General features: G+C 44.9%; 1 protein-coding gene across 4 annotated transcripts in view; it reads right to left on the reverse strand.

Annotated features, from left to right (window-relative positions):
• Positions 1-19,864, reverse strand: part of LOC149308063 (multivesicular body subunit 12B) — a 54,912-nt gene extending 35,048 nt beyond the window's left edge. Inside the window, exons 1-8 of one of the 4 annotated variants that reach the window (XM_089535003.1) lie at positions 17,799-18,019; positions 11,001-11,123; positions 8,845-8,952; positions 7,246-7,342; positions 6,662-6,791; positions 6,064-6,186; positions 1,595-1,692; positions 965-1,208 (exon numbers count right to left, since the gene is read on the reverse strand). In XM_089535003.1, coding sequence (XP_089391129.1) covers positions 1,114-1,208; positions 1,595-1,692; positions 6,064-6,186; positions 6,662-6,791; positions 7,246-7,342; positions 8,845-8,952; positions 11,001-11,123; positions 17,799-17,864 — 840 coding nt within the window. In that variant the 5' untranslated portion in view covers positions 17,865-18,019 and the 3' untranslated portion in view covers positions 965-1,113. Of the gene's footprint in view, positions 1-964; positions 1,209-1,594; positions 1,693-6,063; positions 6,187-6,661; positions 6,792-7,245; positions 7,343-8,844; positions 8,953-11,000; positions 11,124-16,696; positions 16,734-17,798; positions 18,034-19,806 lie in introns of those variants that run through there. The other 3 variants (XM_089535001.1, XM_089535004.1, XM_089535002.1) reach the window with 3 other exon arrangements.
• Positions 19,865-24,793: the final 4,929 nt, after the last annotated feature.

The following is a 24,793-nucleotide window of genomic DNA, read 5'->3' on the forward strand; positions in this document are numbered from 1 at the left end:
CAGAACAGAGCGGTACTAGTACTTCCCTCAACCTGGACACTATAATTCTGCTGATGCAGCCTAGAATCACATTGGCTTTTTAGCTGCCACATCACACTGTTGATTCCTGTTCAACTTGTGGTCTACTAGGACTCCTAGATCCATTTCACATGTCTGTAGGACTGAAAATGAACAAATAGTTGTCGAGTTTTTGAATCACCTGAGATCTAGTCCAACCAGATCCCAGATCAGTAGCAACAAAACCTGGCTGCCAAGGGACATTATTCAGGTTTGAGAAGCAGGTGGCTGGCTGGCTTCCTGGAGGTGGTAGAGCCCTAAAAATGCATGACTGGTGCAGCCTCCACTGCTTCTCTAAGTCATATTATTAATAGAGACCTGCATCTCGCTGCAGTCTTGCATTCACGCCTCTCTCCTCCGCTTCCAGAGGGCCCACCTGCGGCCCTTCACATGCCCAAAGAACGCATGCCTGGTGCCCAAGCCTTGCCAGCACATCCACTGTTAGCCACGGACCACATCTCAGCCTGGTTGCACTAGTCCCCCTGCCTGACCATTTCTGCATTTTCAGTGCACGGTTGATGAAATTCACAGGCCCACGGATATGGCAGGCTCACTTGTATTCATTAAATACTGGTTTATCTCTCTTCTTCCAAGTGTTGCTGCTCCAGTTGCTGTTACAGATATCACTGCCGAGGGGTTGGGTGTATTTATAGACGAAGGTTTCTGTTTCCTGCATCCTTCCTTTGTGTGTCTGTTTCTTTGTAACCTCATTCATTCCTCTTGGGGGTTTTCAGAATCCATGCAGCTGTTTCCTTCTCTCCCAAGCTCAAAACAGCAAGAGAGACTGCAGAGGGGTCTGAAAGAATGGGATTTTCCACATGCAACTCCAGTAAGGGTTTAATGAAGTAATATAATTGAAATTTAAATGCCAAGTTAAGGGCAGTATAATTAAAGATGCATCCTTTTTTCAACATAAATTCAATTAATTTAATTTTTCTTTTCTTTTTGAAAACGCCTTTTAGGGTGAACATAATGGAGCAGCAATTTCCTTCTAACTTTCCAATTTCTGGACACCATTAACCCCAACAGGACAAAAAAGAAGGGTTCAGTCCATATTCATTGCAGTATACCTGCAGATATCGAATTCTGGATGAAAGCAACACAGGGCAGATGCTGATTGAAACCAATGCCACATTTTGAGCAAATGAACTCTAATAAAGAAAACAATCCATTAAAAGAGGTAATTCATATAAAGGCTGCAATCTAATATCCACAAGCAGAGATACACCATACCAGCATTACACAACCCCTATGGAGAACAGTAACACTGCTCAACACATGGTAAAGGCTGGGTGCCCATGTGCAACAGACTTCCAAGAAGGCTCAGCCATCTTGGCCGATGGTCAGGGATTTGGGGAGTTGAAGTCCAAAACTCTTGGAAGACCAGAGTATGGAAATCACTACAGCACTGACACTCATCTTGGGTCGACCTGTAAGGGCCCCAAAAGTATAGCGCCCCCGAATGACTCTTTGTGGCTTTGACTGAAAGCCAGGGCACAACCAATAACTCCAGTGACTAATACAATCTCTGGCTTACCTGATATGGCATACAAATTAGAGTGCTGGTACTCGAAATCTGGCCGAGTGCCCTGCCCTTTCCCTCGAAAACTGGCAGGAAGTGTCAGAGATATGTGCCTAGAGAGGGAAAGAAACAAGACACCACCGTTACAGGTCAGCATCACCAGAAGTCTGTTGTGTGCAACCAGCCCATGCCTTCATAAGACACAACTGCCACTGGAGTTCAACAATGGTGGCCTTCTTGATGGTGACACTTGGGAACCCACTCCATGACAAGATCCGTTTGGGTTGCTCTGCTTTTAAGCTGGTTTGAAAAACCCATGTATTCAGGTAGAAATCCAGTCGTCCACAGGGGTGCCATTTCAGCTGGTTGCAAAACCAGAAACTAATGGTCTATCATTTTATCTACAGGTTGAGTCTCCCTTATTTGAAATGCTTGAGACCAGACATTTTGGTTTTTCTTCTTCTTCTTCTTCCAGAATTTGGAATATTTGCTTATTCATAATGAGATACCTTGGAGATGGGACCCAGGTCTTAAGCATGAGATTCATTTAGGTTTCATATATACTTATACACCTAGCTTATTTTTTATACACAATGTTTTTAGTAATGTTGTGCACAAAACAAAATCTGTGTGCCCCAAACCATGAAAAAGCAAAGGCATCACTATCTCAGCCACCCGCATGGATGATTTTGGAGTAGCTCAAATTTGGGTATTCTGCACAAGGGAGATTCAACCTGCACATGAGATATGAACGCAGGTTTGGTACTTGTGACGCCCAGCAGAAATGCTGTATTTGCAGATAAAGGAAAATAAACCATGATATATGTATATTAAAACAGTGCAAAGAGGGTGGGAGTGTTAACATTTTAAAATGAATTGGAGGCTCCTAAGAGGCTTTGGACAGAAAGGGGGGAATCTGGAGGGACGGAGGCTTTTGTTTTTTAAAACTTTGTACACTTGTGGCTTTGATTCTTGTGGATTTGATTATTCATGGATTTGATTAATATGTTCTCTAGGAATCTCTAGGTCCTCCAGTGCAACTCTGCCAGAAGTTGACCACAAAGTCATGCTGGAGGAGCTAGAGATTCCTAAAAAGTACACTTATTTAGGCATTTATAGGTTCTCCATCATAATTTGTTAATGGAGATTCCTAGAAAGATATTTTCTTAGGTTTTAAATTGGAAAGTAGATATGTAGTTTTATAGCTGTCTCCCTCACACAAACACACACACACACACACACACACGCAAAAGCATGGGCCAATGCAGGAAAATCCCAAGTTCCTAAATACATGTTGTGATGTGAGACCAGCCTAGCAGCATATGGCATATCAATTACTGGTTTCAATTCCACCGTGCGCCTATGAACAAAAGCAGGGAGGCGGCAGAAGGAGCGCACAAGACGACAAGCAAGAGGCAAGAACAATCGGGAAACAACGGCAGTGTCAAGACGAACAGCGACCGCTGGAGTTCTGGCTACAATTAATCATCATTCCAAGCAATGGGAAGCTGTAGTGACATGCAGGCAGCATTTGAATGTTTAATTAGGGTGAAGTTCTTCATCAAATTATCACAAAACAGAGGAGGTTGGAGGGGGGTATAGGAGAGAAATCCACTCTTATATTCACTCCTTCCCAAATCTCAATCGAGACTTGGATTGAATGGTGTCATGGACCTGCTCAAAAATGACCAATGTGGTGCAAAGCCTTTTGCAAAATGGAACAAGGAGGAATAGTCAAAGATGGTTTGTTAGAAATGCATCAGACTGAAGGGGGTCTTGCTGATTTTAAGTGAAGGCATCCAATGCTCAGATTAAGGCGGTTAATTTAAAGGATTGCATCTTTCTTTCACTCTATAACGTCGTCTTCCATTTTAACCATTAGTCCCCTTAGTTTGCATTAAACATAGGAAGTGCTTTCTCATCAGGTATAGAGGTGCAATAAAAAAACCACAGATGGACTGCCATGAGAAGGACAAGTTTCATTTCTATGGTAGGCTGCACCTCCACATTTTCAGCCCAAAACTGTTCTGGATTTGTCTTGATTGTTTTTAGGGAGTGAGGAAGTTTCTTTATTGATTCCACTGAATTTATATCCTTTATTTCTTCAAATATGGGGCCCAAGCCATTTCACAACATAGATGAAAATACATTAACTTTTTGAAAACCCAGTCAGTATAATAAAAGAGTTAGAAATGCATGAAAGGTGGATAGAGTCGATCAAGGAAGCCTTGGCCCTGAGTTTGCAAGACTTCTGCAGGACTGTTGATAACAGTGGGATTTAGCACAGGTCTACACTGGCCACAATACTCCCAAATTCTGGTTCTAGTTTTACAGGGTCCACAATCCACAGGGTTGAAGGTGGTTAACAACAACAAAAACAAGCCCTTGGAGATCCTGCCTTTGTAGGGTGTCCCTAAGTCGAAGTCAACTTGGCAGAAATGGACAACAGCACTCATTTCAAACAGCTTAGAAAGCCAAACTCTGCAGAAATAATCCAGTTTGAGACCACTTTAACTGCCCTGGCTCAATGCTAGGGAATTGTGGTAAGTGTACTTTTATGAGACATTTGGCCTTCTCTGTCGGAGAGCTTTGGTGCCACAATAAGTTACAATTCCTAGGATTCCCTAACACTGAGCCAGGGCAGTTAAAGCGGTCTCAAACTGGATTATTTCTGCAGGGTGTTTTGGTCCTCTATTGGTGGAAGAAATGTAGATTTGGAATAAGGTACATAAGATAGAAATGACTTACGTCAAAGCTGTATTTTTAAAGATAATAATAATAATAATAATAATAATAATAATTGGTTGGGTAATGGGGTTTTTTTGTGTGGGGGAGATGGCTGAAGGGCCTACTAGATCCAATGCTCACAGCCCTATTCATCCTAATGCCATCTCCTTTACCCAATTCTCCATCCCTGTTCAGAACTTCTCAGCTCCCTGCATGGATGAGACAAAACCTGGCAGGAAGCAGGAGAAGAAGAAAGGAAGGGAAAAGAAAAAGAAAAGTCTTTTAATGAGATACAATCCACTTCCCAGCATCTCTGGAGCCACAATTAGAGCAAATTAATTCCACTTGTGTTTTGACACACTCGCTGAGCGCATGGGCGGCACATGACATGTTCGCAACGCCACTTGCCAGACAGTGATGGCATGACGGCAGTAAGGAGAGGACAGCAGGAAATGCCCAGCACCCATTTGCATGCATGCTAGGGTGCCATTCCCCATGGCCCCATCTCCGCCAGTATGTGAAGTTGCCATTGAAATATATTAAAAGTAATGACTAGGGCTCTGAGAGAATATCTAATACCAAGATATATGTGTGTATGTGTGCGTTTGGAGGGGGAAGCAGGGAAGGTTTTGCTTAATATGAGCTAACACCAATTATAATTTTTCTCTAACATGGGCAGAAAGCAAAAATATTTTCCTACTTATAAGAAAGGAGAAGGGGTCATCTATTAAAATAACTACTGTTGTTGTTGTCATTGTTGTTGTGTGGCTTCCAGTCCTTTCCAATTTATGGCAAACCTATCATGGGGTTTTCTTGGCAAGTTTCTTCAGAGGGGGTATGCCATTGCCATCCTCTGAGGCTGAGTGTGGAATGGTGGAATGACTGATGCGCCATAGACTGATGTGCAATGGGCACCAATGGGCATTGAAGCACTCCCTGGTGCACATCCGGACACTGGCTAGGAACATGAACACAATAGGTGTGGCCTATACAGATCCGGAATGCCCAATGCTCATTCACATATCCAAAGTCCCCAATGCACATTCAAAGCAGTCAGTGAGCATCAGAGCACTCTTGTCAGTGCTTGTACGTGCATCTTTGCAATTCACTAACACTAAAAGGTTAAATTTTTTAAATGCCTATGCAAACTCCCTTGGATAGGCTACACCCTGAAAGACCAAGTAAGAACTCTTTAATAAATTACTCTAATACTTCACCATGGATCCCTCAGGTTCAAACTTTCTGCTACAATTAACTGTGATCCAAATGAGAGGCACTTGTTCTAACCTGTTCTTCCCATACTCTGTAAGTCAACCATTAACTATCCTGTCAAAGTGCTACAAAATGCTTCCCCGGGGGACCAGCCAGGACCTACTTAATGCTCATGGATCAGAGCCAGAGGGCTGGGAGAGCAAGAGAAGAAAAGATAGTCCATATTAAAATGCCAAGGCTGAGAAGGATCTGCAACCCCTTCAGGCAAAAATGCCAGCTTGTCCTTTTGCAAGACACTGGTGTGATCTTCCAAGTGTAAAAACCACACAGTGGGATAAAGTTTGGGAAACCACCAAATTTGGTGACCACAGCAAAGGGATAAAGGATGGAACCTTCATATAAAGAGCAGAAATCCCATATTTGCTGACAGGGTGGTGGAGCAAAAGTGGAAATCCTCCAGACAGGCATCTCCATGGTGGAAAAAATGGCACGGTCCAACCTGTTAGAAGTCCAAAGCCATTATGGTCAAAGAAGAATCAGCTCACCTAGGAAGGTTAGCGGCTGGCGTTGTGGCTGGAGCTTGTGGAGAAGGCGTTGTGGGTTGAGATGATTCATGATTCCTGGGAACCTTGCCCATACGATACCAGATGCCCATACTGTTTAGTTCCCTTGTGGGTGAAAAGAATAAATAAACAGTGAAACCCATCAGTTAGTCTGTGGTAAATGTAACAAAAGTGCCACCCCATAGCCACAAACCACAAGCAATCCCTCAAAATTCAGAAGTATTATTGTCTCTAATGCACATCCCCAAATTTCCCAGTCAGCATGTCTGGTTGGAAATAATTCCTGGGCCATTCTGGAAATTGTAGTCCAAAAACAGTGGCAGCTCCCATGTCAGTAGGGCAGTGAATCCATGCGAGGTGCTTGATATTCATAGCTATTTAGGAACAGAGTTCAATGCTTTCAATGCTGGGATTGAAACCTGGAGTGAATTCACAGCCCCACTGACATGGAAGTCATCAGCCACCACTGTCCCAAAAAATTACTTTTCCAAGTCTTACAGGATGGAAGAGATGGACCCCTTTAGAAAACATGAGTTAAAAGCCCAGGATTAAGGGGAAGGGGGGCAAGATGGACTATTACCCTATGAAGGTATACTGTGGAGGAGCTTGCTTGCCCCGGCCCAGGATTCGGATATCACAAATGGCCGCCTCCGTAGAATCCCGTGGGATGAATTTAATGCACAGTCTCTTCTTTCGGAAAGCTGTTTCTTCTGCAAAAGCCCGGAATACATGAGTTCAGAATAAGAAGACACTCCCCATGATTTGTTTCAAATCCCACCCTCTAAAAACCAACTCTTCTTTTAGTTCATGGCCCATCCAAAATTTTGTGGAAGCGTATTTCAGCATCTTAATCTTCAGTTAGCTTCACCCCTTACTCCTTTCTAATGCGTGGAGTTATTTAACCAAACATCACCATCCGCTCACAAGGAGAAGAGTACCAAACTCCCAGTATGAGAGAACTCCAAAAATATGTGGGTGTCTTCAAGTTGTTTCCGACTAATGGTGACCCTAAGGTGAATATATCATACCAAACCCCATGAATACCAAGACTCCCACAACACTGGGTCTTGGGGTGTATAATTTTATATAATAAACCATTTTGAGGGTAAAAATGGTGGGCGCGGATCCAGTAACAGAAAATAAAAAGCAGTAAACTCAACTTACGTGTATCCATGGTCTCTTGGATGGGAATGAAGCCAACAGGCAAAGTATCTTTGATATCTATGAGCTTCATGTCAACCAAGACATTACCCAAATGGCTCTGTTGAAAGGCAAGAAGGAAATCAACCTCATCCAACAGAAATGAAAACCAACAACACAGCATATGTGTGGTATTGGAAGGAAGGCAGATATATGAAATCTACCTTGGTAACAGGTTTCCATCTAGCCACTGATAAAAGCCTCTAATGAGAGGTCAGATCATTAAAAATGGTCACATTTGCTCCAAACATTTTCCAGCAGCCATTCTTTCTCAGAGAATTAATGGCAGGTATGGCTTGCAGGAGCAAGGTGATCCTCAGCCAGTGTAAAGAAACCTTTATCAAATGCATCACACTGTTGTTGTGTGCCTTCAAGTAGTTTCCAACTTACGGCAACCCTATCATGGGGTTTTCTCAGCAAGATTTGTTCAGAGGAAGTTTGCCATGGCCTTCCCCTGAGGCTGAGAGTGTGCGACGTGTCCAGTGGGTTTCATGGCCGAGCTGGGAAATCGAACCCTGGTCTCCAGAGTCAGAGTCCAATGCTCAAACCACTATGCTTTTGCTTTCCTTTAAGGCTGAGAGAGTATGACTTGGCCAAATCTGTATCAGAACTCCAAGATTTTGCAGCTGCAATTTGATACACATTAACCTGAACATAACAACCACTGAAAACAATGAGATCTGCTTCGGACGGGACACGCAGAGGCTTGCGTGGTCACTGGAAAACACATGATTTATCTACAAAGAGTACCAGTTTTATATAAAACAGTGACAGAAGAATGAGAGAAGGCATTCATTTTTGGGAGACACATCCGGGACAACGCCGTGTCCAGACAGAAAAAAACATATGTAAGGAATTTGTCCAATTAGATCTGCATATACTTGTTCCTCCATCCAAAAATTCAAGAAGAAGTTGCAAAGAGAGTGAGAGAGAAAAAAGAGCATCTGCATGCCAGCTGGAACACAAAACTGAATTTGGAATCCAACTAATGTCCTTCCTTCTTAAATTAAGGAACTGGGAGAGAAAACACACACAAAAACAACAACAGAAAGCTTTGGTAAAAAGATGTCCATATAGGACAGTATTTGGGATCTATACATTTCTGCACGTACCCTGTTGAAACTTCAGGTTTATTTGGGATGGGAGGATCTTTACTTTTACTTCCATAGCATTGAGCCATAGAAGTTCAAAGTGGTGCCAATCCTCATTACTTCTGCAGTGCAGATGCAGCCAAAGTCAATAGGATTCCAAAGATTTCTACAGTTATGCAATTTGTTTTATTTTTTTTATGTATAAAACTTTAGGATGAACCTATCACAGAAGTTTCTTGGTAAAGTTATTTTCAGAGGAAGCTTTTTATGCTCTTCTTCTGAGATTGAGAGAGTGTGACTTGCCCAAAATTGCCCTCTAGGTTTCAATGGCCGAGCAAGGATTCAAACCTTAATCTACAGAATCCTAGGTCCAACACTGAGACCACCGCACCATCGTAGCTGCTAATTAATTCAAGAAATAACTTCATTAATTAAAAAAATTAGGAACACAAGCATTGCACAAGATACTTACATTCTCTTTGGAAAAGATCCGCGTGAAACACAAATATCGTGTCACCTTGGATTTGAACAAGCCGTCTTTCCAGAGGTCAGCGTCCAAACCATCAGATGTTTGTGCAACCTGGAAAGAACAAAAATAGATGAACAAAATTAGATGCGGTGGGTAGCAGGGGAAAGAGAAGGATGGAAGAATAATACTGAAGTTAACATATAGTTCTGCACTGCAAAAAAATTTAAAAATCCAGTTTGATACCAGTTTAACTGCTATGGCTCAATGCTATGGAATTCTGGAGATTGTAATTTGCTGTGACACCAGAGCTCTCTGAAACAGAAGGCTAAATGTCTCACAAAACTACAACCCACAGTTTGTTGCTGTTGTGTGCCTTCAGTCATTTCCAACTTACAGAGACTCTAAGGCAAACCTATTATGGGCTTTTCTTGGCAAGATTTGTTCAGAGGAGGTTTGCCATGGCCTTCGCCTGAGGCTGAGAGAGTGTGACTTGCCCAAGATCACCCAGTGGGTTTCATGGCCAAGCTGGAAATTGAACCCTGGTCTCCAGGATTGCAATCCAACACTCAAACCATGCTGGCTCTCAGGGGGATTTAATCCTTTGCTTGATTCAAATCAACAGCTCCAGGCCTGGATTCATTTCAGACAAGGCATTTCATCACAATGGCACCAATTATACGGAATAATCTTCCCCCCAACTTAGACATGCTCCAACAAGTCTTATTTTACAGGCATTTGCTGAAAGCTTACCTATTTCTGAAAGCTTTCCCAGAAATTATGGTGTGGCATGTAATTTATTGCAAATAGACAGAAAGGTTGAGTCTCCCTTCTCCGAAATGCCTGGGACCATAAGTATTACAGATTTCAAAGTTTTTTTCCTCCAGATTTTGGAATATTTGCATATACATAATCAGATATCTTGGAGGTGGGACTCAAATCTAAACATGAAATCCATTTAGGTTTTGTATTATGTTCTCGTGTAGTTTTAAGTCATTTCTGTCTTGGAACCAAACCCCAGCAGATACCAGGGGCCCATTGTATATTAATTATTCTAAGTCCATTGACTTTGAATTCAGAGACACATCTGCATTAATCTGGAAAGCAGAATGCAAAGGGATCTCATAACACCTTTGAGACTAAGTGAAAGAAAGAAGTTGACAGCATGAGCTTTCATAGACTTCAGCCTACTTCTTCTGATGCATTAATGGACTCTTTTTTGCATTTGTTTCTTTTTCTTTTTACATGGTTGTTAACACTCAGTATTTGGGTTCAATGTTATATGCAACTAAACCTTTCAAACAGAAATTGAAACACCCAAAATTGCACATCCATGCGTCTTTGGTGCACGCAAGTTATGTCTCAAGAGGCGTTGCCAGTGTCAACAGCTGAATCTGTACAACCCTTATCTGGAAAATTCAATCATCGGGTAGGCCTCCTTTTAGCACCGTGAAGATCTTCTCTCAAAACTAGACCCAGCAGCCAGATGTACTCTGTGGGAAGCTGTGCATACAAGTTCAACAACAGTTCATCAACATCTGGGCTTCTCCAGCCAGCCAAGGATCACGTTCCTCCATCTGTGTCTAGCCACATACCTCCAGCTGCCTGGTCTCTGATTTCCTGTTCACAAGAAGAGCTTCCCTTCCCAAATCTCAGCCTGGATATCAGGAGCTCTGGGTGTCTCATGTCCATGAAGGACCAGATGAAGATCCAGTGTGGTGCATTAGTTTGAGCATTGAACTATGATTCCCTCAGCCTCAGAGGAAGGGGATGGCAAACCCTCTCTGAAGAAACTTGCCAAGACGACCCTGATAGGTTGGCTTTAGGGTCACCATAAGACAGAAAGGACTTGAAGACAAACAGCACACACATATGGAGCAGGACTCAATGGCCCTTCCAACCCAATGATTCCCATTGCTGTGGCCACAATCTGGCTTTCTCAGGGTTGGCTTCAAACTGCCCTTTTGCAGCTGTCTTTTCCACCACAAAGTTAAGAAAAGAAAGAAAGAAAGGGGAAGGGAAGGGAAGGGAAGGGAAGGGAAGGGAAGGGAAGAAAGATAGTAAGTAAAGAAATGAAGGGGAAGAGGGGAAGAGGAGAAGGAAGGAAGGAAGGAAGGAAGGAAGGAAGGAAGGAAGGAAGGAAGCCTGTTTGTTAGACTTACTACATCATAGTTTGTAGGCGCTCGGTTCCGGGAGGCAACGACCCCGACTCCAGTGATGGGGTCCATGGGCACTTCTGGCAAAGCATCAGCAAGGTCTCTGACCTCAGGCATTTTGGACGAATCCTGAAACAGAGAAGAAGAGTGAGAGGCAGAGCCAGGTCAGCCAGCAAGAAGCCAAAGGGCGTAGCATTGCATTTCAAGAAGCCGGCAGAATAAACACTCAGGGACTGGGCACTCCCTCGGCCAAGTGGCATTTGCCACTTTGGAAGGTTTGCTTGCACTGAATTGCTTCTCTGGTAAGCATTATCTAACCCAGATTGCAAGCTTATCACCTTCAAAATATTTCACCCCAGCGAGTCTCCATTACAAGGCTTGGTATGGCAGTCTGTCAAACTAAAACGGAAGCGTCCCTTATTGGGTAGGAATTTTTTTTAGCAGAGCTGCAACTGCTCTGCCTTCAAGTCCTTGCCAACTTATAGCCACCGTCAGGTGAACCTATCACAGGCTCAATGTCTCCCAAAAATACAAATCCCAGAATCCCATAGCACTGAGCCTTGGCAGTTAAAACAGTGTCAAACTGCCATGTGGACGCAGCCAAAGTTGCAAAAGGAGTGTTCCTGAGCATCAACAGAGTGTTTTTTGACTCCAGTACTATATAATCAACCAGTTATCGAGACAGAAAGGAGGTTGGGAATGAAAAGGCCAGATGGAGACACACAACCAAGGCTTGGGGACCTTTCGTTTCACAAATTAGACACAACAACAGAAACTGGCCCTGCAATGGGACGGCTGCCATCTTCCAAAACAAGGGCTCTGTTTCCCAAGTGACCGAGTCAGGGTCAGGAATCCCCGGGTGTATTTTGGCACAAAGGAGTCTATTTTCTTCCGCCTCCCCGGCTCAGAACGGCCAACAATAATCTCTCTTTGGATTCGAGGCGGAAGAAAAAGAGAGCACAAAACCTGCTGTTGGCTGGGGAGCACAAAAGCCTCCTTGTGGGTGTGGGATTCGCAGCGGGCACCAGGGGGCGGGCAGGAAACCCACATAATTCGGACTTTGTGGCTGCAAACACAAAGGCTTGGTTTATAAAGTGATGAAGGGGAGACAAGAAACCAAAGAAAAAGACTTCAAGACGGGAGAATGGCAAACGTTTCCAAACTAGGGTGAATCACCACTACTTATCATGTTTTGGCTTATAGCAAAGTTCCATTAACATCCAAAATTCACCAAACTGGGATACCTTTATTGGACCAACCAAGATGCACAAAATCCAGGTTGCAAACTGTCAAACCTCCACCGGCTTCTTCATCAGGGAAGGGCTTAAAAACCATGTGTGCATTGGGTGCCTTCAAGTCGCTTCTGACTTATGGTGAACCTAAGGCAAACCTATCATGCTTTTTTTCTTGGCAAGGTTTGCTCAGAGGAGGTTTGATCTTGCTTTCCTCTGAGGCTGAGAGAGTGTGACTTGCCCAAGGTCCCCCAACGGGTTTCGTGGCCAAGCAGGGAATTGAACCCTGGCCTCCAGAGTCATAGCCCAGCACTAAGACCATTGCACCATGCTGGCTCTTGTTAAAAACTATGGGCAGAAAAATTGAAGATGTTAGTCATCGACACCAGTATATTTTGGTTCTTCCACTTTGGTCCTCCATGTATTTTGGCCTGGAAAACCCCAGGACTCCCAGTCATCCTGGGAATTAGAAATCCAAAACCTAAGTTATCAGCCACTTTCTTATCACCCACTCACTGTGATGAATAGGGGAGAGGGAAGAAAAAGTAACCTCTAATTCAGCAAACATATATTTGTTGTTGTTGTTGGGGGCCTCCATTCATTTCTGACATATGAATGCTATGGTCCATAAAAACAACCTTACCTTGACCAGGAGACCCATCTGGAAAACAGCCCACATCGAGTGTATTGACTTGACCTTGAAGGCTAGATATAGTCTGCGGATTTTGTTGGTTTACCATCCACCCGTTGCCTAATATACTCCCTAGCTGACACATCTGGTCTCGGAGCTGGTGTTGGAGTCCCCCAGGCTTCTAGTCCTGGGGGACCTCAACATCCCCTTCAAGTCCAGTTCTTCAGATCTAACAGGTGCAGCTTGGGAGTTCATGATCTCCATAACAACCATGGGTCTATCCCAACTAGTCTCCAGACCGACACATTGTGCTGGTCATACCCTTTATGTGGTCTTCAGTATGGAACAGGAGCATCCACGGGGGGAGATGATTCACACCTCCACTCTCTCATGGATGGACCATTTCCTGGTCAAGGCTGGCCTGAAGGCTACTACCCATAACTTCTCGGGGGTGGAGGACCTATTAAAATGGTCTGCCCTCGAAGACTGATGTAACCGATTAGGTTCCTGAAAGCCCTAGAGGGTTCTATGGTTGGCAACGACAGTGATTCTGTTGAAGCCTTGATTTATGCCTGGAAAATTGATCTAACCAAGGTTGTAGACACAATCGCTACCAAGCGTCCTTACCAGCCTGCTTCTAATCTTAAATCTTGGTATATGGAAGATCTTTGGAAAATGAAACGAGCAGCGCAACGACTAGAATGCCGCTGGTGGAAGACTCACTTTTATCTGACAAGACATGCCATAGCTATCTTCTTGATTCCTATGGAGTGGCGATAGATGCAGTGAAGAAATCTTTCTTCGCTGCACCTATTATGTCTGCGAAGTCTCATCCAGGGTGGTTAAAGCTCTAACTCAGATGCCTTCCACCCTGAACCCTTTATTTGAACCAACTAAAGACTTTTTCTACTGTTGTCCCAAAATTGTGGAATGACCTGCTGGAAGAGATCCAGCTTATCACCAGCTTACATGCCTTCAAAAAGGCTGTCAAGACGGACCTCTTCTGGCGGGCCTTCCCAACCTGACCTCACGAAGGATACCCACATCCGCCTTAATGGTCCTTTCCATTTTGATTATTTTAAATTGTGCTATTAATGGATTTTTTAATGTGAATTTTATTATTTTAAAGGCGGGAGGGGTTGGGGGTGCTAAAAACTTTTATTGTCTCACTGTAATTTTATTTCTGTTATAATCCCACCTTGATCCACAGGGAGAGGTGGGAAATATAAATATATTATTATTATTATTATTATTATTATTATTATTATATGGCAAACCTACCATGGGGGTTTCTTCGCATGATTTGTTCAGAGGGGGTTTGCCATGGCCATCCTCTGAGGCTGAGAGAGTGTGCCTTGCTCAAGCCCCCCAGTGGGTTTCATAGCCAAGCGGGGAATCAAACTCTAGCCTCCGAAGTCGGAGTCCAATGTTCAAACCACTACGCCATGCTGGCTCCCTATATCCTGCACTTTTACTACATCAAACATGATCATTTTTGTAATACAGTTATATATAGCTTTATATTTAAAACTTTTCCATACTGGAACAAATTGCCCACTGTCTGTGAAGGATAGAGGAGGGGGGGAAAGTAACTCCCAGTTCAGGAAACACATTTAATGTTGTTGTTGGGTGCCGTCAAGTTGTTTCCGACTTATGGTGACCCTAAGGTGAGCATATCCTGGGATTTTTATATTATTTTCTTGGCAAGATTTGCCCAGAGGTGGTTTGCCCTTGCCTTCCCCTGAGGCTGAGAGCATGTGACTTGCCTAAAGTCTCTTGGTGGGTTTCATGGTGGAGGTAAACTCCTTTAAAATAGGGAATAAAATAGATGTAACAACTTTAGGTCCCTAGACAAGATCAGCTACTTTTATTCTAGGAGTAGCTGGACTCCCGCTCCTAGCAAACCAGCAAGATCAGTGGTCAGGGACTGTTGGAGCTATAGTCCTAAAACTGTCCTATAACTCTGCCCTGGAACCTAAAAACAGTGGCTGGCATTGCGCTTGAGACTTATGCCTTCGTAAAGGGCCCTGCGCATGCACAAAATCAAATTGGTCAGCTTTGCAAAATCCACAGTCGCTTGGGGGTGGCAAACTCAGGTTGAGTCTCTCTTATCTGGAATGCTTGTGACCAGAGGCGTTTTTGATTTTGGAAGGAAGAAAAAATCACTGGATTTTGGAATACCTGTATTTTCAGAGTAGCCATCCTCTGAAGGTGGCTCAAGGTAGCCTAAAGGACAAATTCTGGTCCATGCCAAAAAAAACAGGTGGCCATAGAATGAGAGAAAACCGTTAGCTTCATTCTGGCCTGAAACCCACATTGTTATCAAACAGGAAGGATGCTGGTGGCAGAAACGGAAACATCTCTTTAACAAACAATGAGAGAAACTCTGGCTTCAGACCTTGCAGGCACTGAATGCTGCACCCTGAACACCTTTTAATAAATGATAATTAATAAGAAGTATTGTTGCTGCTGCTGTTATTTATTACCCGCCTCTCGCCATGGATCAAGACAGGGAACAACAACAAAAAAAGGAACCCACAGACAACATTAATCAAAAACCATCAGTTAAACTACAGTTCCCAGTTACAGTTTAAAACTACAGCTTTCTGGTCTAGCAGTGTGCATTAGACACTGTAGAAATAATCCACTTTGTCACCGCATTAAGTGCTGTGGTTCTGTGATATGGAATCTTGGGATTTGTAATTTTCCGAGGCCTTGAGCCTTTTCTGCCAAAGAGGGACGGTGCTTTGTCAAACCGCACATCCCAGGATTCTGTAGGATGGAGTCATAGAGAGCATGTCTACTCTGTAGAAATAATGCAGTTTGACACCATGTTAAGTGCTATTGTGCTATGATATAGAATCCCGGGATCTGTAGTTTTCTGAGGTTTTCAGACCTTTCTGGTGCCTCACCAAACTTTGTTTCTATGGGTACATCTCCATCATTTATGTTTGCTTGTTTTTAATTAAAATTGTAAGCCACTTTGAGTTCCAAACTGGGGGGGAAAGCTGGATATAAGTAAATATACTACTACTACTACTAATAATGTTTTGTATAGACCTTATCAGAGCCAGTTGGATAGTGGCTTGAGTATTGGACTATGAATCTGGAGACCTGGGTTTGAATCCCAGCTCAGCCATGGAAATCCACTTCATGACCCTGGGTAGGTCACACTCTCTCAGCCTCAGAGGATGGCAAGGGCAAACCTCCTCTGAAGAAACGTGCCAAGAAAACCCCGCGATAGGGTCTCCTTGAGTCAGAAATGATCTGATGGCACACAACAATAGCAACAACAGACACCTTGTACACACAGCTTGAAGCCAACTCTAGCCATAACATTTTAAATCATTTTGCATAGAGAGCAAAAGTGTGTATATACACCGAACCCTCACAAAGCAAAGGTGTCACTCTCTCAGCCATGGACAACCTGGGATTTTGTTCTGATTAGGATAAGGGAGAGTCAACCTGTACAACTGCCTGGATAACATTCAACAAACAGGAGGCCGCACAAATGACAAATAGGTGGTTACAAATATAGATTTTACAGGTACCCCATTTAAAAAAAGCATGCAACTCTTTGTCAGGTTTCTATTATTGGTCAGTCTGGGACCCTTCCTTGCTCCCCAGTGTAACAAGAGGGAAGGATATTTAGACAGGAGACACAGCCAGTCCATTGTGATGAATCCTTGCCAGGATTTCTTACAAACAACCACAACTGAGACCTATTCCCAATCTACCAGTGGAAACACAACAAGGCAACTGCCCACACAATGGAAACATATCCAGGGGAGTATAAACATTCAAAATCCACAAAAACAAGGGATACCTTTCATTGTTACCTGATTCAAGGGATCCCCATTTTGTGGATTTGGGGGATGTTATTGTTAGGTCTCCACAATGCAAGGAATGGCACTGATATGTCCCCACAATCCAGAGAATGGCACTGTGATGTCCTTACAATGAAAGGAATGGCATTGTTATGTCCACACAAGAAAAGGAATAACACTGTTATGTCCCCACAATGCAAGGAATAACACTGTTACATCCACACAACACAACAAACAACATTGTGATGTCTATGAAATGCAAGAAGTAACAGTGTCACATCCGCACAATGCAAGAAGTAACATTGTGATGTCTGTGTAATGCAAGGAATAACACTGTTACAGCCACACAAGGCAAGGAATAACATTGTGAGCTCTATCCAATGCAAAGAATAACATTGTCACATCCACACAATGCAAGGGATAACACTGTAATGTCTATGCAATGCAAGGAATAACAGCATTACATCCACACAACCCAAGGAACAACATTGTTACATCCACACAATGCAAGGAATAACACTGTGATGTCTATGCAATGGAAGGAGTAACATTGTGATGTCTGTGCCATGCAAGGAATAACACTGTTACATCCACACAATGCAAAGGGATAACACTGTAATGTCTAAGGAATAACATTATTATGTCCACACAAGCCAAAGAGCAACATTGTTACATCCACAAAATGCAAGGAATAACATTGTGATGCCTCTGCAGTGCAAGGCGTAACATTGTTGTGGCCACACAACGCAAGGAAAGGCCTTGGGATGCAAGCAATGCAGAAAAAATAAATAAACCAAGATGGCTTTCCAAAACAAACCCATCCACGGATCCCCCCCCCCCCTTCCCCTGGCTTTGCAATCCGACCAGGCCCAAGGAATGGAAGGAGGAGACACCAAGCCCCTTCCCCCCAAAAGACCCTTTCAAATGGGAAAGAAAATGCTAAGGAATCAAGGCATGTTTGGAGAGGAAAGGCAGAGAAGGCCCCCAGGCCTCCGGAGCAGCAAAGGAGGAAGAGCAGGCCCCAATATTGGGGAAGGGGAGCTTGCAAAGGAGGGGGTCCCTAGGCCTGATCCTCCCCCCAAAAAACAAGGTCCCTTGGCCGGGGAGACTTAACTGTTGCCTTGGGCACTGGAGGCGTCTGGTCCCGGTTCCCCCGTTTCAGGCAGAAGCAGCTTCTCATTGCCCAGCAGGGCAGGCAAGGATGGAGAGGAGGATGGAGAGGAGGATGGAGGCGAAGCAGCCAGGAGGAGGACGGAGGAGAGGAGGCAAGGAGGGCCTCCTTCCCCAGCTGCCCCCTTCTTCGCCCCACAAAGGCCCCCAGCCCACCCTCCGGAGCCGGCTGGGGCCAAGGCAGAGGAAGGCAGGCAAAGCAGGCAGGCAAGGCTGGGAAGAAGGCGGCCCAGCGCTCGGCAGAGCCCCCTGCCTCCTGCAGCCAGCACTGCCTCGCCCAGCTCAGGCCCTCGCTTCCCTGCCAGCCCCAGGAGCAGCTAGCAGAGAACTCCAGCCCCCCTGGTCAGCCCTTGAACCCAGGGCCCAGCAGAAAGAGACAGGCAGCAAGGCAGGGAGAGGGGGGCGCCCTTGGAGACTGGGCCCTTGCACCCAGAGTGCATTCTGGAGAAAGAGGGACCCCCCCTTGGAGACTTAGCTCTTGTGCCCAGAGTATATGCTGGAGAAACAGGGGTCCCCCTTGGAGCCAGCCCTTGCACGCGCATTGCATGCTGGAGAAAGTGGGGTCCCCCTTGGAGACTGGGTCCTTGCACCCTGAGTGTAAGCTGGAGAAAGAGGGGTCCCTCTTGGAGACTTGGTTCCGTGGCACAAAGTGTATGCTGGAGAAAGAGGGGGGCCCTTGGAGTCAGCCCTTGCACCCAGATTGCATGCAAGAGAAAGAGGGGTTCCCCTTGGAGACTGGGCCCTTGCACCCAGAGTGTATGCTGGAGAAAGAGGGTTCCTCTTGGAGACTTAACCTTTGCGCCCAGGGCGCATGCTAGAGAGAAGGAGAAAGCATGCTGGAGAAAGAGGGGGTCCCCCTTAGAGACAGCCCTTGGGTGCCCAGAGAAAGAAGGGTCCTCCTTGGAGACTTGACCCTTGTCGTCCATGTTGGAAAGAAGAGGAGAAAGAGCCCCCCAGGCATCCCTTGAGTGCCCAAGGCGCACGATGGAGAGAAAGAGAGGTCCCCCTTGGAGAAAGCCTTTACACCCAGAGAACACACTGGAGAAAAGGGGGAGCATGATGGAGAAAGAGGGGTCCCCATTGGATGCTGGAGAGAGGGGGAGAAAGAGAGAAAGAGTAGTTCCCCTTGGAGACTCGGCTCTTGTGGCCCAGGATGGAGAGAAAGGGGGAGCATGCTGGAGAAAGAGGTGTTCCTCTTGGAGACTTGGCCTTTGCACCCAGGGCGAAATCTAGAAACGGGGAGCATGCTGGAGAAAGAGGGGTCCCCCTTGAAGGCATCCCTTGTGGCCCAGGATGGAGAGAAAGGGGGAGCATGTTGGAGAAAGAGGGGTCCCCTTGGAGACATCCCTTGAGTGCCTAGGGCGCACGATGCATAGAAGGGGGGGGTCCCCCTTGGAGACTTCTCTGGAGCACTGAGGGCACAAGCTGGAGAGAAAGGGACCCCCTTGGAGCCTTGCCCAGGGGCCAAACAGGAGAGAAAGTGGAGAAGCCCTCTGGAGAGAGAGGGGTCCCCCTTGGAGACTTCCCTGTTGCGCCTAGGGCGCAGGCTGGAGAGGAAAGGGGAGCACTCTGGAAAGAGGGATCACCCATGGAGACTAGCCGGTGCTCTTAGGGCGCACTTCAGAGAGCGAAGGGGGGACTTTCTGGAGCAGGGTGACAGGATCTCCTCCTTTTCCTGGACATGTCCTCCATTCCAGGTGGAGTTCCAACATGCCCTCCACTTGGAGCCTGACTAAACAGCGTGGATTTATATTTCTAGGTGTGTGGAGGGGTTTTTTTTTTAGCTGTTACTGATTTGGCAATGTCCTCAATTTTTTTCCTTGCATGTCCTCCATTTTGCGGGGACTTCTCCTCCTTGGCGGTGAGGGCATCTGGTCCCCCAGCCCCTCGGAGACTTTTCCTCTGGAGAGAAAGGGGGAAAGGAGAGAGTGGGGTCCTCTTTGGAGACTTACCGGTTGCGCCCAGGGCGCAGGGCTTCCTCCTCAAGCTCAGCCTCTTCCAGGCCTTTCCTGGGAGGAGAGGAAGCTCCTCCTTGGCTCAGGATCGGGATCAGGGCCAAGGCAAGGCGGGCCCAGCCTCCCTCTTGAGCCTCCTTTGCAAGGGAGGGATCTCCACCGGTGTCGGATTTCGAGAGGGAATCCAAGAGCAAGAGGATGGTGGAGGATTTTTTCAGCTGTGATCTTTCACACGTGGATCCAGAAAACAGTGTGCCTGCTCTCCTGCAAGGATGAGAATTCATGGATTGAGAAACTGAGCCACCCATGCTAAGCAGGATTAGCCCTGGTTAGCACTTGGATGGGAGACCGCCAACAAATGCCAGTGGGCCTCACCTCTCCCCGGAAAACTGGATTTCAAGGATCCATTTAAAGCTGCAATGCCCTCTGCCCTGACTTGGGGGGAAGCTTGATCCTTGGGACTTACCTGGGAGTAGAGAGCTAGATCAGGACCTGTGGCCTTTCCGGAACTGAGAAGAGGTTCTTGCACTCCAGCGCCCATCGGCCCCAGCATGCTTAGGGATGATGGGTGCTGTGATGCAGAAACATCTAGATGGCCTCTGGCTCCCAGCCCGTTGTTATTAGCCTCACATTATGGGCATGTATGCCTTCGCTTATGGCCACCCTATGAATTTAATAGGGTTTTTCTTAGCTTAGGAATCATCAGAAGTGGTTTTGCCAGTTCCTTCTGCTGAAATAGAGGCAATAGCACCTGGTATCTGTTGACAGTCCCCCATCCAAGTACTAACCAGGGCTGACCTGTTTAGCTTCCCAGATCTGGTGCTTTCAGGCCACTTTGCTTTTGTACCCAGCTAGATAAATGTTATTTCATTACTTTGTTGCATTTCTACCCATTGAGTTTGAAAGTGATGTATGTGGTCCTTCTCCTCATTTGATCATTGCAACCACCCTGTGAGGTAGGTCAGGTTGAAAACTGAGGTATGGGATAGACTGGCCCAGTTTCATTCACAGCCTCAGAGAAAGACCAAATTTCCTCTGAACAAATCTTGGCAAGAAAATCCCAATATAGGATAGCATTGTTGTTGTTGTGTGCCTTCAAGTCATTTTTGATTTACGGTGACCCTAAGGAGACCTATCATGGAGTGTTCTTGGCAAGATTTCTTCAGAGGAGGTTTGTCATTGCTTTCCTTTGAGGCTGAGAGCATGTGACATGCCCAAGGTCATGCAGTGGCTTTCATTGCCAAGCAGGGAATCAAACCCTGGTCTCCAGAGTCATAGTCCAACTTTCAAACTACTATGCCACAGGTCCCCTTAGGATCACCATAAACTGGAAACAACTTGAAGGCAGACAACAACAACACTCAGAATATAATTATATATTAAACTTGCCTTCTCTTTCTCTCTCTCACTTTCTTTATGGATTACAGATGGGAGCTGCAAGATCCTGAAGCATAAGGAATACCTGAACTATAAAGAACATCTTTGAAGTAGGTGAGACCAGGAATTACAGTGCTCTGATATTGTCCATAAAATCTTTTCCTTTCACATAGCTTGCAGAAATTAGTTTGGCGCCATAAAGATGTGAATGGGAGTCAGCATGGCGCAGTGGTTTGAGCACTGGACTGAGACTCTGGAGATCAGGGTTCAATTTCAAATCCATTGCTCTGTGTTCTAGTCTCTGGAGAGGCAGAAAAGTAGTTTACTCCATCCTCACTAGGACATCCCTTCAAATATTTAAACCTGCACTCATATCACACCTTAACCTTTTCTTCTCCAGGCTAAACATACCCAGCTTCCTAAGCTGTTCCTCTTAGGGTTTGATGGTTTCCAGACCTTTCACCATTTTGGCCACCCTCCTCTGGACACGCTCCAGCTTGTCACTATCCCTCTTGAATTCTGGTGCCTAGAACTGGACACAGGAATTCAACTCAGGTCTGACCAAAACAGAATAATCCTCAAACAAGCAATGAACTGCAGCCACAATTTAACCACATTCAACAAAACAGCCTAGTCCTTATGTGCTCAGCAATTCCAGGCCCTGTATAATTTATAATCTCTGAATCCAGTTGTGATCTCACACCCTGATATTGCAATTTCCCTCATTTCTGTATCTGGAGACCATGAGTACAGTCCTCCCCCTCTTTTCCACCTCTTTTCTTCTTTTTATAGTATGGAGAGTAATTTTAAGGCAAGTGTGTTGCTTGATAGTAGTGAGGAATATACGCTCCATACATAATAGATGCCCCCGATGCCCCATTAACAAATGGAAGAAGATTTCTCAAACTGGATGGAGGGGGGGAAACTGGCATGCATTCTGGACCATTAATGCGCCCCTCTGGATGCACTGTTACCGAGACAGTCTTTAGTGTAATAATATTTTTTATAAACTTCCCATTTCAATAAGATCTGGTAGCAAAGGGATATCCGTTCCTTCCCAAGGAAACATCTAATTGGTACTTAGTAGCCAGAAAGCATCGCAGCGCATATTGCAAACATATGGTTGGGCATTTTTATTCTCTTGTCAAATGGAAACCTGGCCCATAATAAGCTGCGTTCCCCTTCCTGCTCTCTGTGTCGTTTCCTCATAGGGACTAGCTGCTTTTTTGGTGTGAGTTTGGAATTAAAAATGTGGTCTTTTTCTTCCTCGTTTTTGGCATAGGCAGTGTTCAGTCCCCTTGCTTAGCCTAGAATCGTAAGAGTTGGAAGGGCCAACTGTGGTTGTAGATTATTTTAATTGTAAAATGTTTTATCTGAGAGCTGCCTCGGGTCCCTCCTGGGAGAAAGGCAGCCTACAAAATAAATAAACCCAGCCCTCTCTCATGCAGGCATACACAACTAAAGCACCCCTGAAAGAGGCCCATCCAACTACTGTTTTAAAACTTCTAAAGGAGAGTCTAATTCCCTCGGAATCCATTTCATGATCAAATGGCTCTAATAGTTAAGAAATTCTTCCTAATGTGTCAGTGGAATTTGTTTTCTTGTCATTTGACTCCATCATTTTGTGTGATGGAGGGTTGCTTTGAAAGGGAATTGAGGTTCTGGTGGAGGCAGGCAACCTAAACCACAAGCCAAATACCATTTTATTTACACAAGCCGTCAGTGTTTAGTTGGCTGTGCCAAAGGAATCTAGAGTTTCATTTGATGGGTGGAGGGACGTTTGACTTTGATCTTCATTGCATTTTAACCCCATTTAAAAATGCTTTTTAAAATTAATTTTACTAGGCTTACTTTAACACTCACCCATTGCATGTTTGTTTTCGGTGCATTTTGCTTTTAACCCACATTGCCTTGGGTCTCATGGTGGGAGAAAGGCAAGGTGTTAATGCCCAGCTCACGGGCCGTTAATTAATGAGTTTGTTCAGTAATTAATATCTGTGTGGTTTGGAGACATTTGGAGCTGTTTGAGGTTGAAAATCATCCAAAAATGGACTCTCACCCTTAAACAAATGAGGGCTTGGGAGTCTTTGGAGCTCTTCAGGAAGGATTGGAGAACCTGAAAGTGGAATTTGGGGGGTTGTATTCCTCATTCCAGGCTTTATTCCAAGAGCGGAGGAGAAATGCTTGTACAAATTTTGCGTTCCTGTGGGACAATGAATGAACTTCCTAGATTCCTCACAGGCAATGAACTCTTGCTGTTGATTTTAATGGAGTGATGCCTCCATTAACGCAACAAAGGTAAAACTAACACAACTTTATGAGTGATGAGTTAAGAAACTGGCTTATCGCCTGACTCTGCCAAGGGGCATCAGTTCTGAACAATGTGATCTGCGGTGCATAATGCTTCAGTATTAAGAAAGTCAGGGACATGTGGAGAAAACTGAAGACATCAGAAAGAAGTCATTGTCATGAACGTTATGCTATGCCAATTGTTAACTGGCCAGAAGAGAGAGCTATTGCTATCTGGCCAGAAGAGGGAGCTATAGCTCTCTGCTGCCATCAATAGAGGTGGCCAAGAGGAGGTACTGCAGGTCAGCTTCATCTACTTCCAAAATGATTCCAAAAGTGGATGGTATGTCTCCCAGGGGGGCAAAACCTCACGAACAAAGCCTCACCACATTCCCCTTTGCAATTGGGAAATGTACTCCAAAAATTGTAAATGAGATACAGTCCCTGTCAAGGGATTGGCAGCCATTTGTCTTCTCGCAACTTGGCACAATACTGACCTATTCCTGGCGTTTCGCTGGCATCAGTGACTGGTCTCTTCAGAGATTTCTGAAGATACCAGCCACAGATGCTGGCGAAACGTCAGGAATAAACTCTTCTAGAACATGGCCACATAGCCCCCCAAACCCACAAAAAACAACGGAACCAGCTGTGTTTGCATATCAGTATTGATATGTAAGAAAGACAAGGAGAACCAACAGCCTTTAGGAGCATGGTGGGGGTGAGGGTTGCATGAAATTTCTTTTCAGGGTCCCTTAAAACCACGACACAGTTACCAACAGCCTCACCAACTGTTCCCAGCATGTTAACATACGCCTATATGTTTGAAATTGGAATACAAGTGGAGGCTGGTGAAATAAAAAAAATCTTCCAGGATGATTTTCCAAAGAAGCTTTCAGGTGGTCTCACAAAGATTCAAAATGTCTTGTGTTCACTTCTGCAAGGCTTGCCTGACCCAATAGTTTCATTTCAGTTGTTTATGTGGTTAATTCAAAATAAAATTGTTTAGTGAAATACACAGAACTGCTCTTCCTTTTTGTGCGGAAATCTCCCCTTATTCTTTCCGTGTTCTTTTGGCCAAAGGTACTCCATTTTCTGTTAAAGAAATGCATAGGACCCCTGTGAAAGTAGAAAAACCACAAATAAAAACCACTACTTTTTTAATCTGAGAAAACACCTTTCTAGGAATTAATAGATCCTCCAGTGCAGCACTGTGGTCAACATCTGCTGGAGGTTGACCACAAAATTGCATTAGAGAATATACAAATGCTTAGGGAACTTCTCTCTCTAGGAATCTCTAGATACTTCGGTATGATTTCTG

The sequence above is a fragment of the Sceloporus occidentalis genome, unplaced genomic scaffold (assembly GCF_023333645.1).
Source record: "Sceloporus occidentalis isolate IW3139 unplaced genomic scaffold, rSceOcc1.0.p SCAF_8, whole genome shotgun sequence".
Classification (NCBI taxonomy): Eukaryota; Metazoa; Chordata; class Lepidosauria; order Squamata; family Phrynosomatidae; genus Sceloporus; species Sceloporus occidentalis.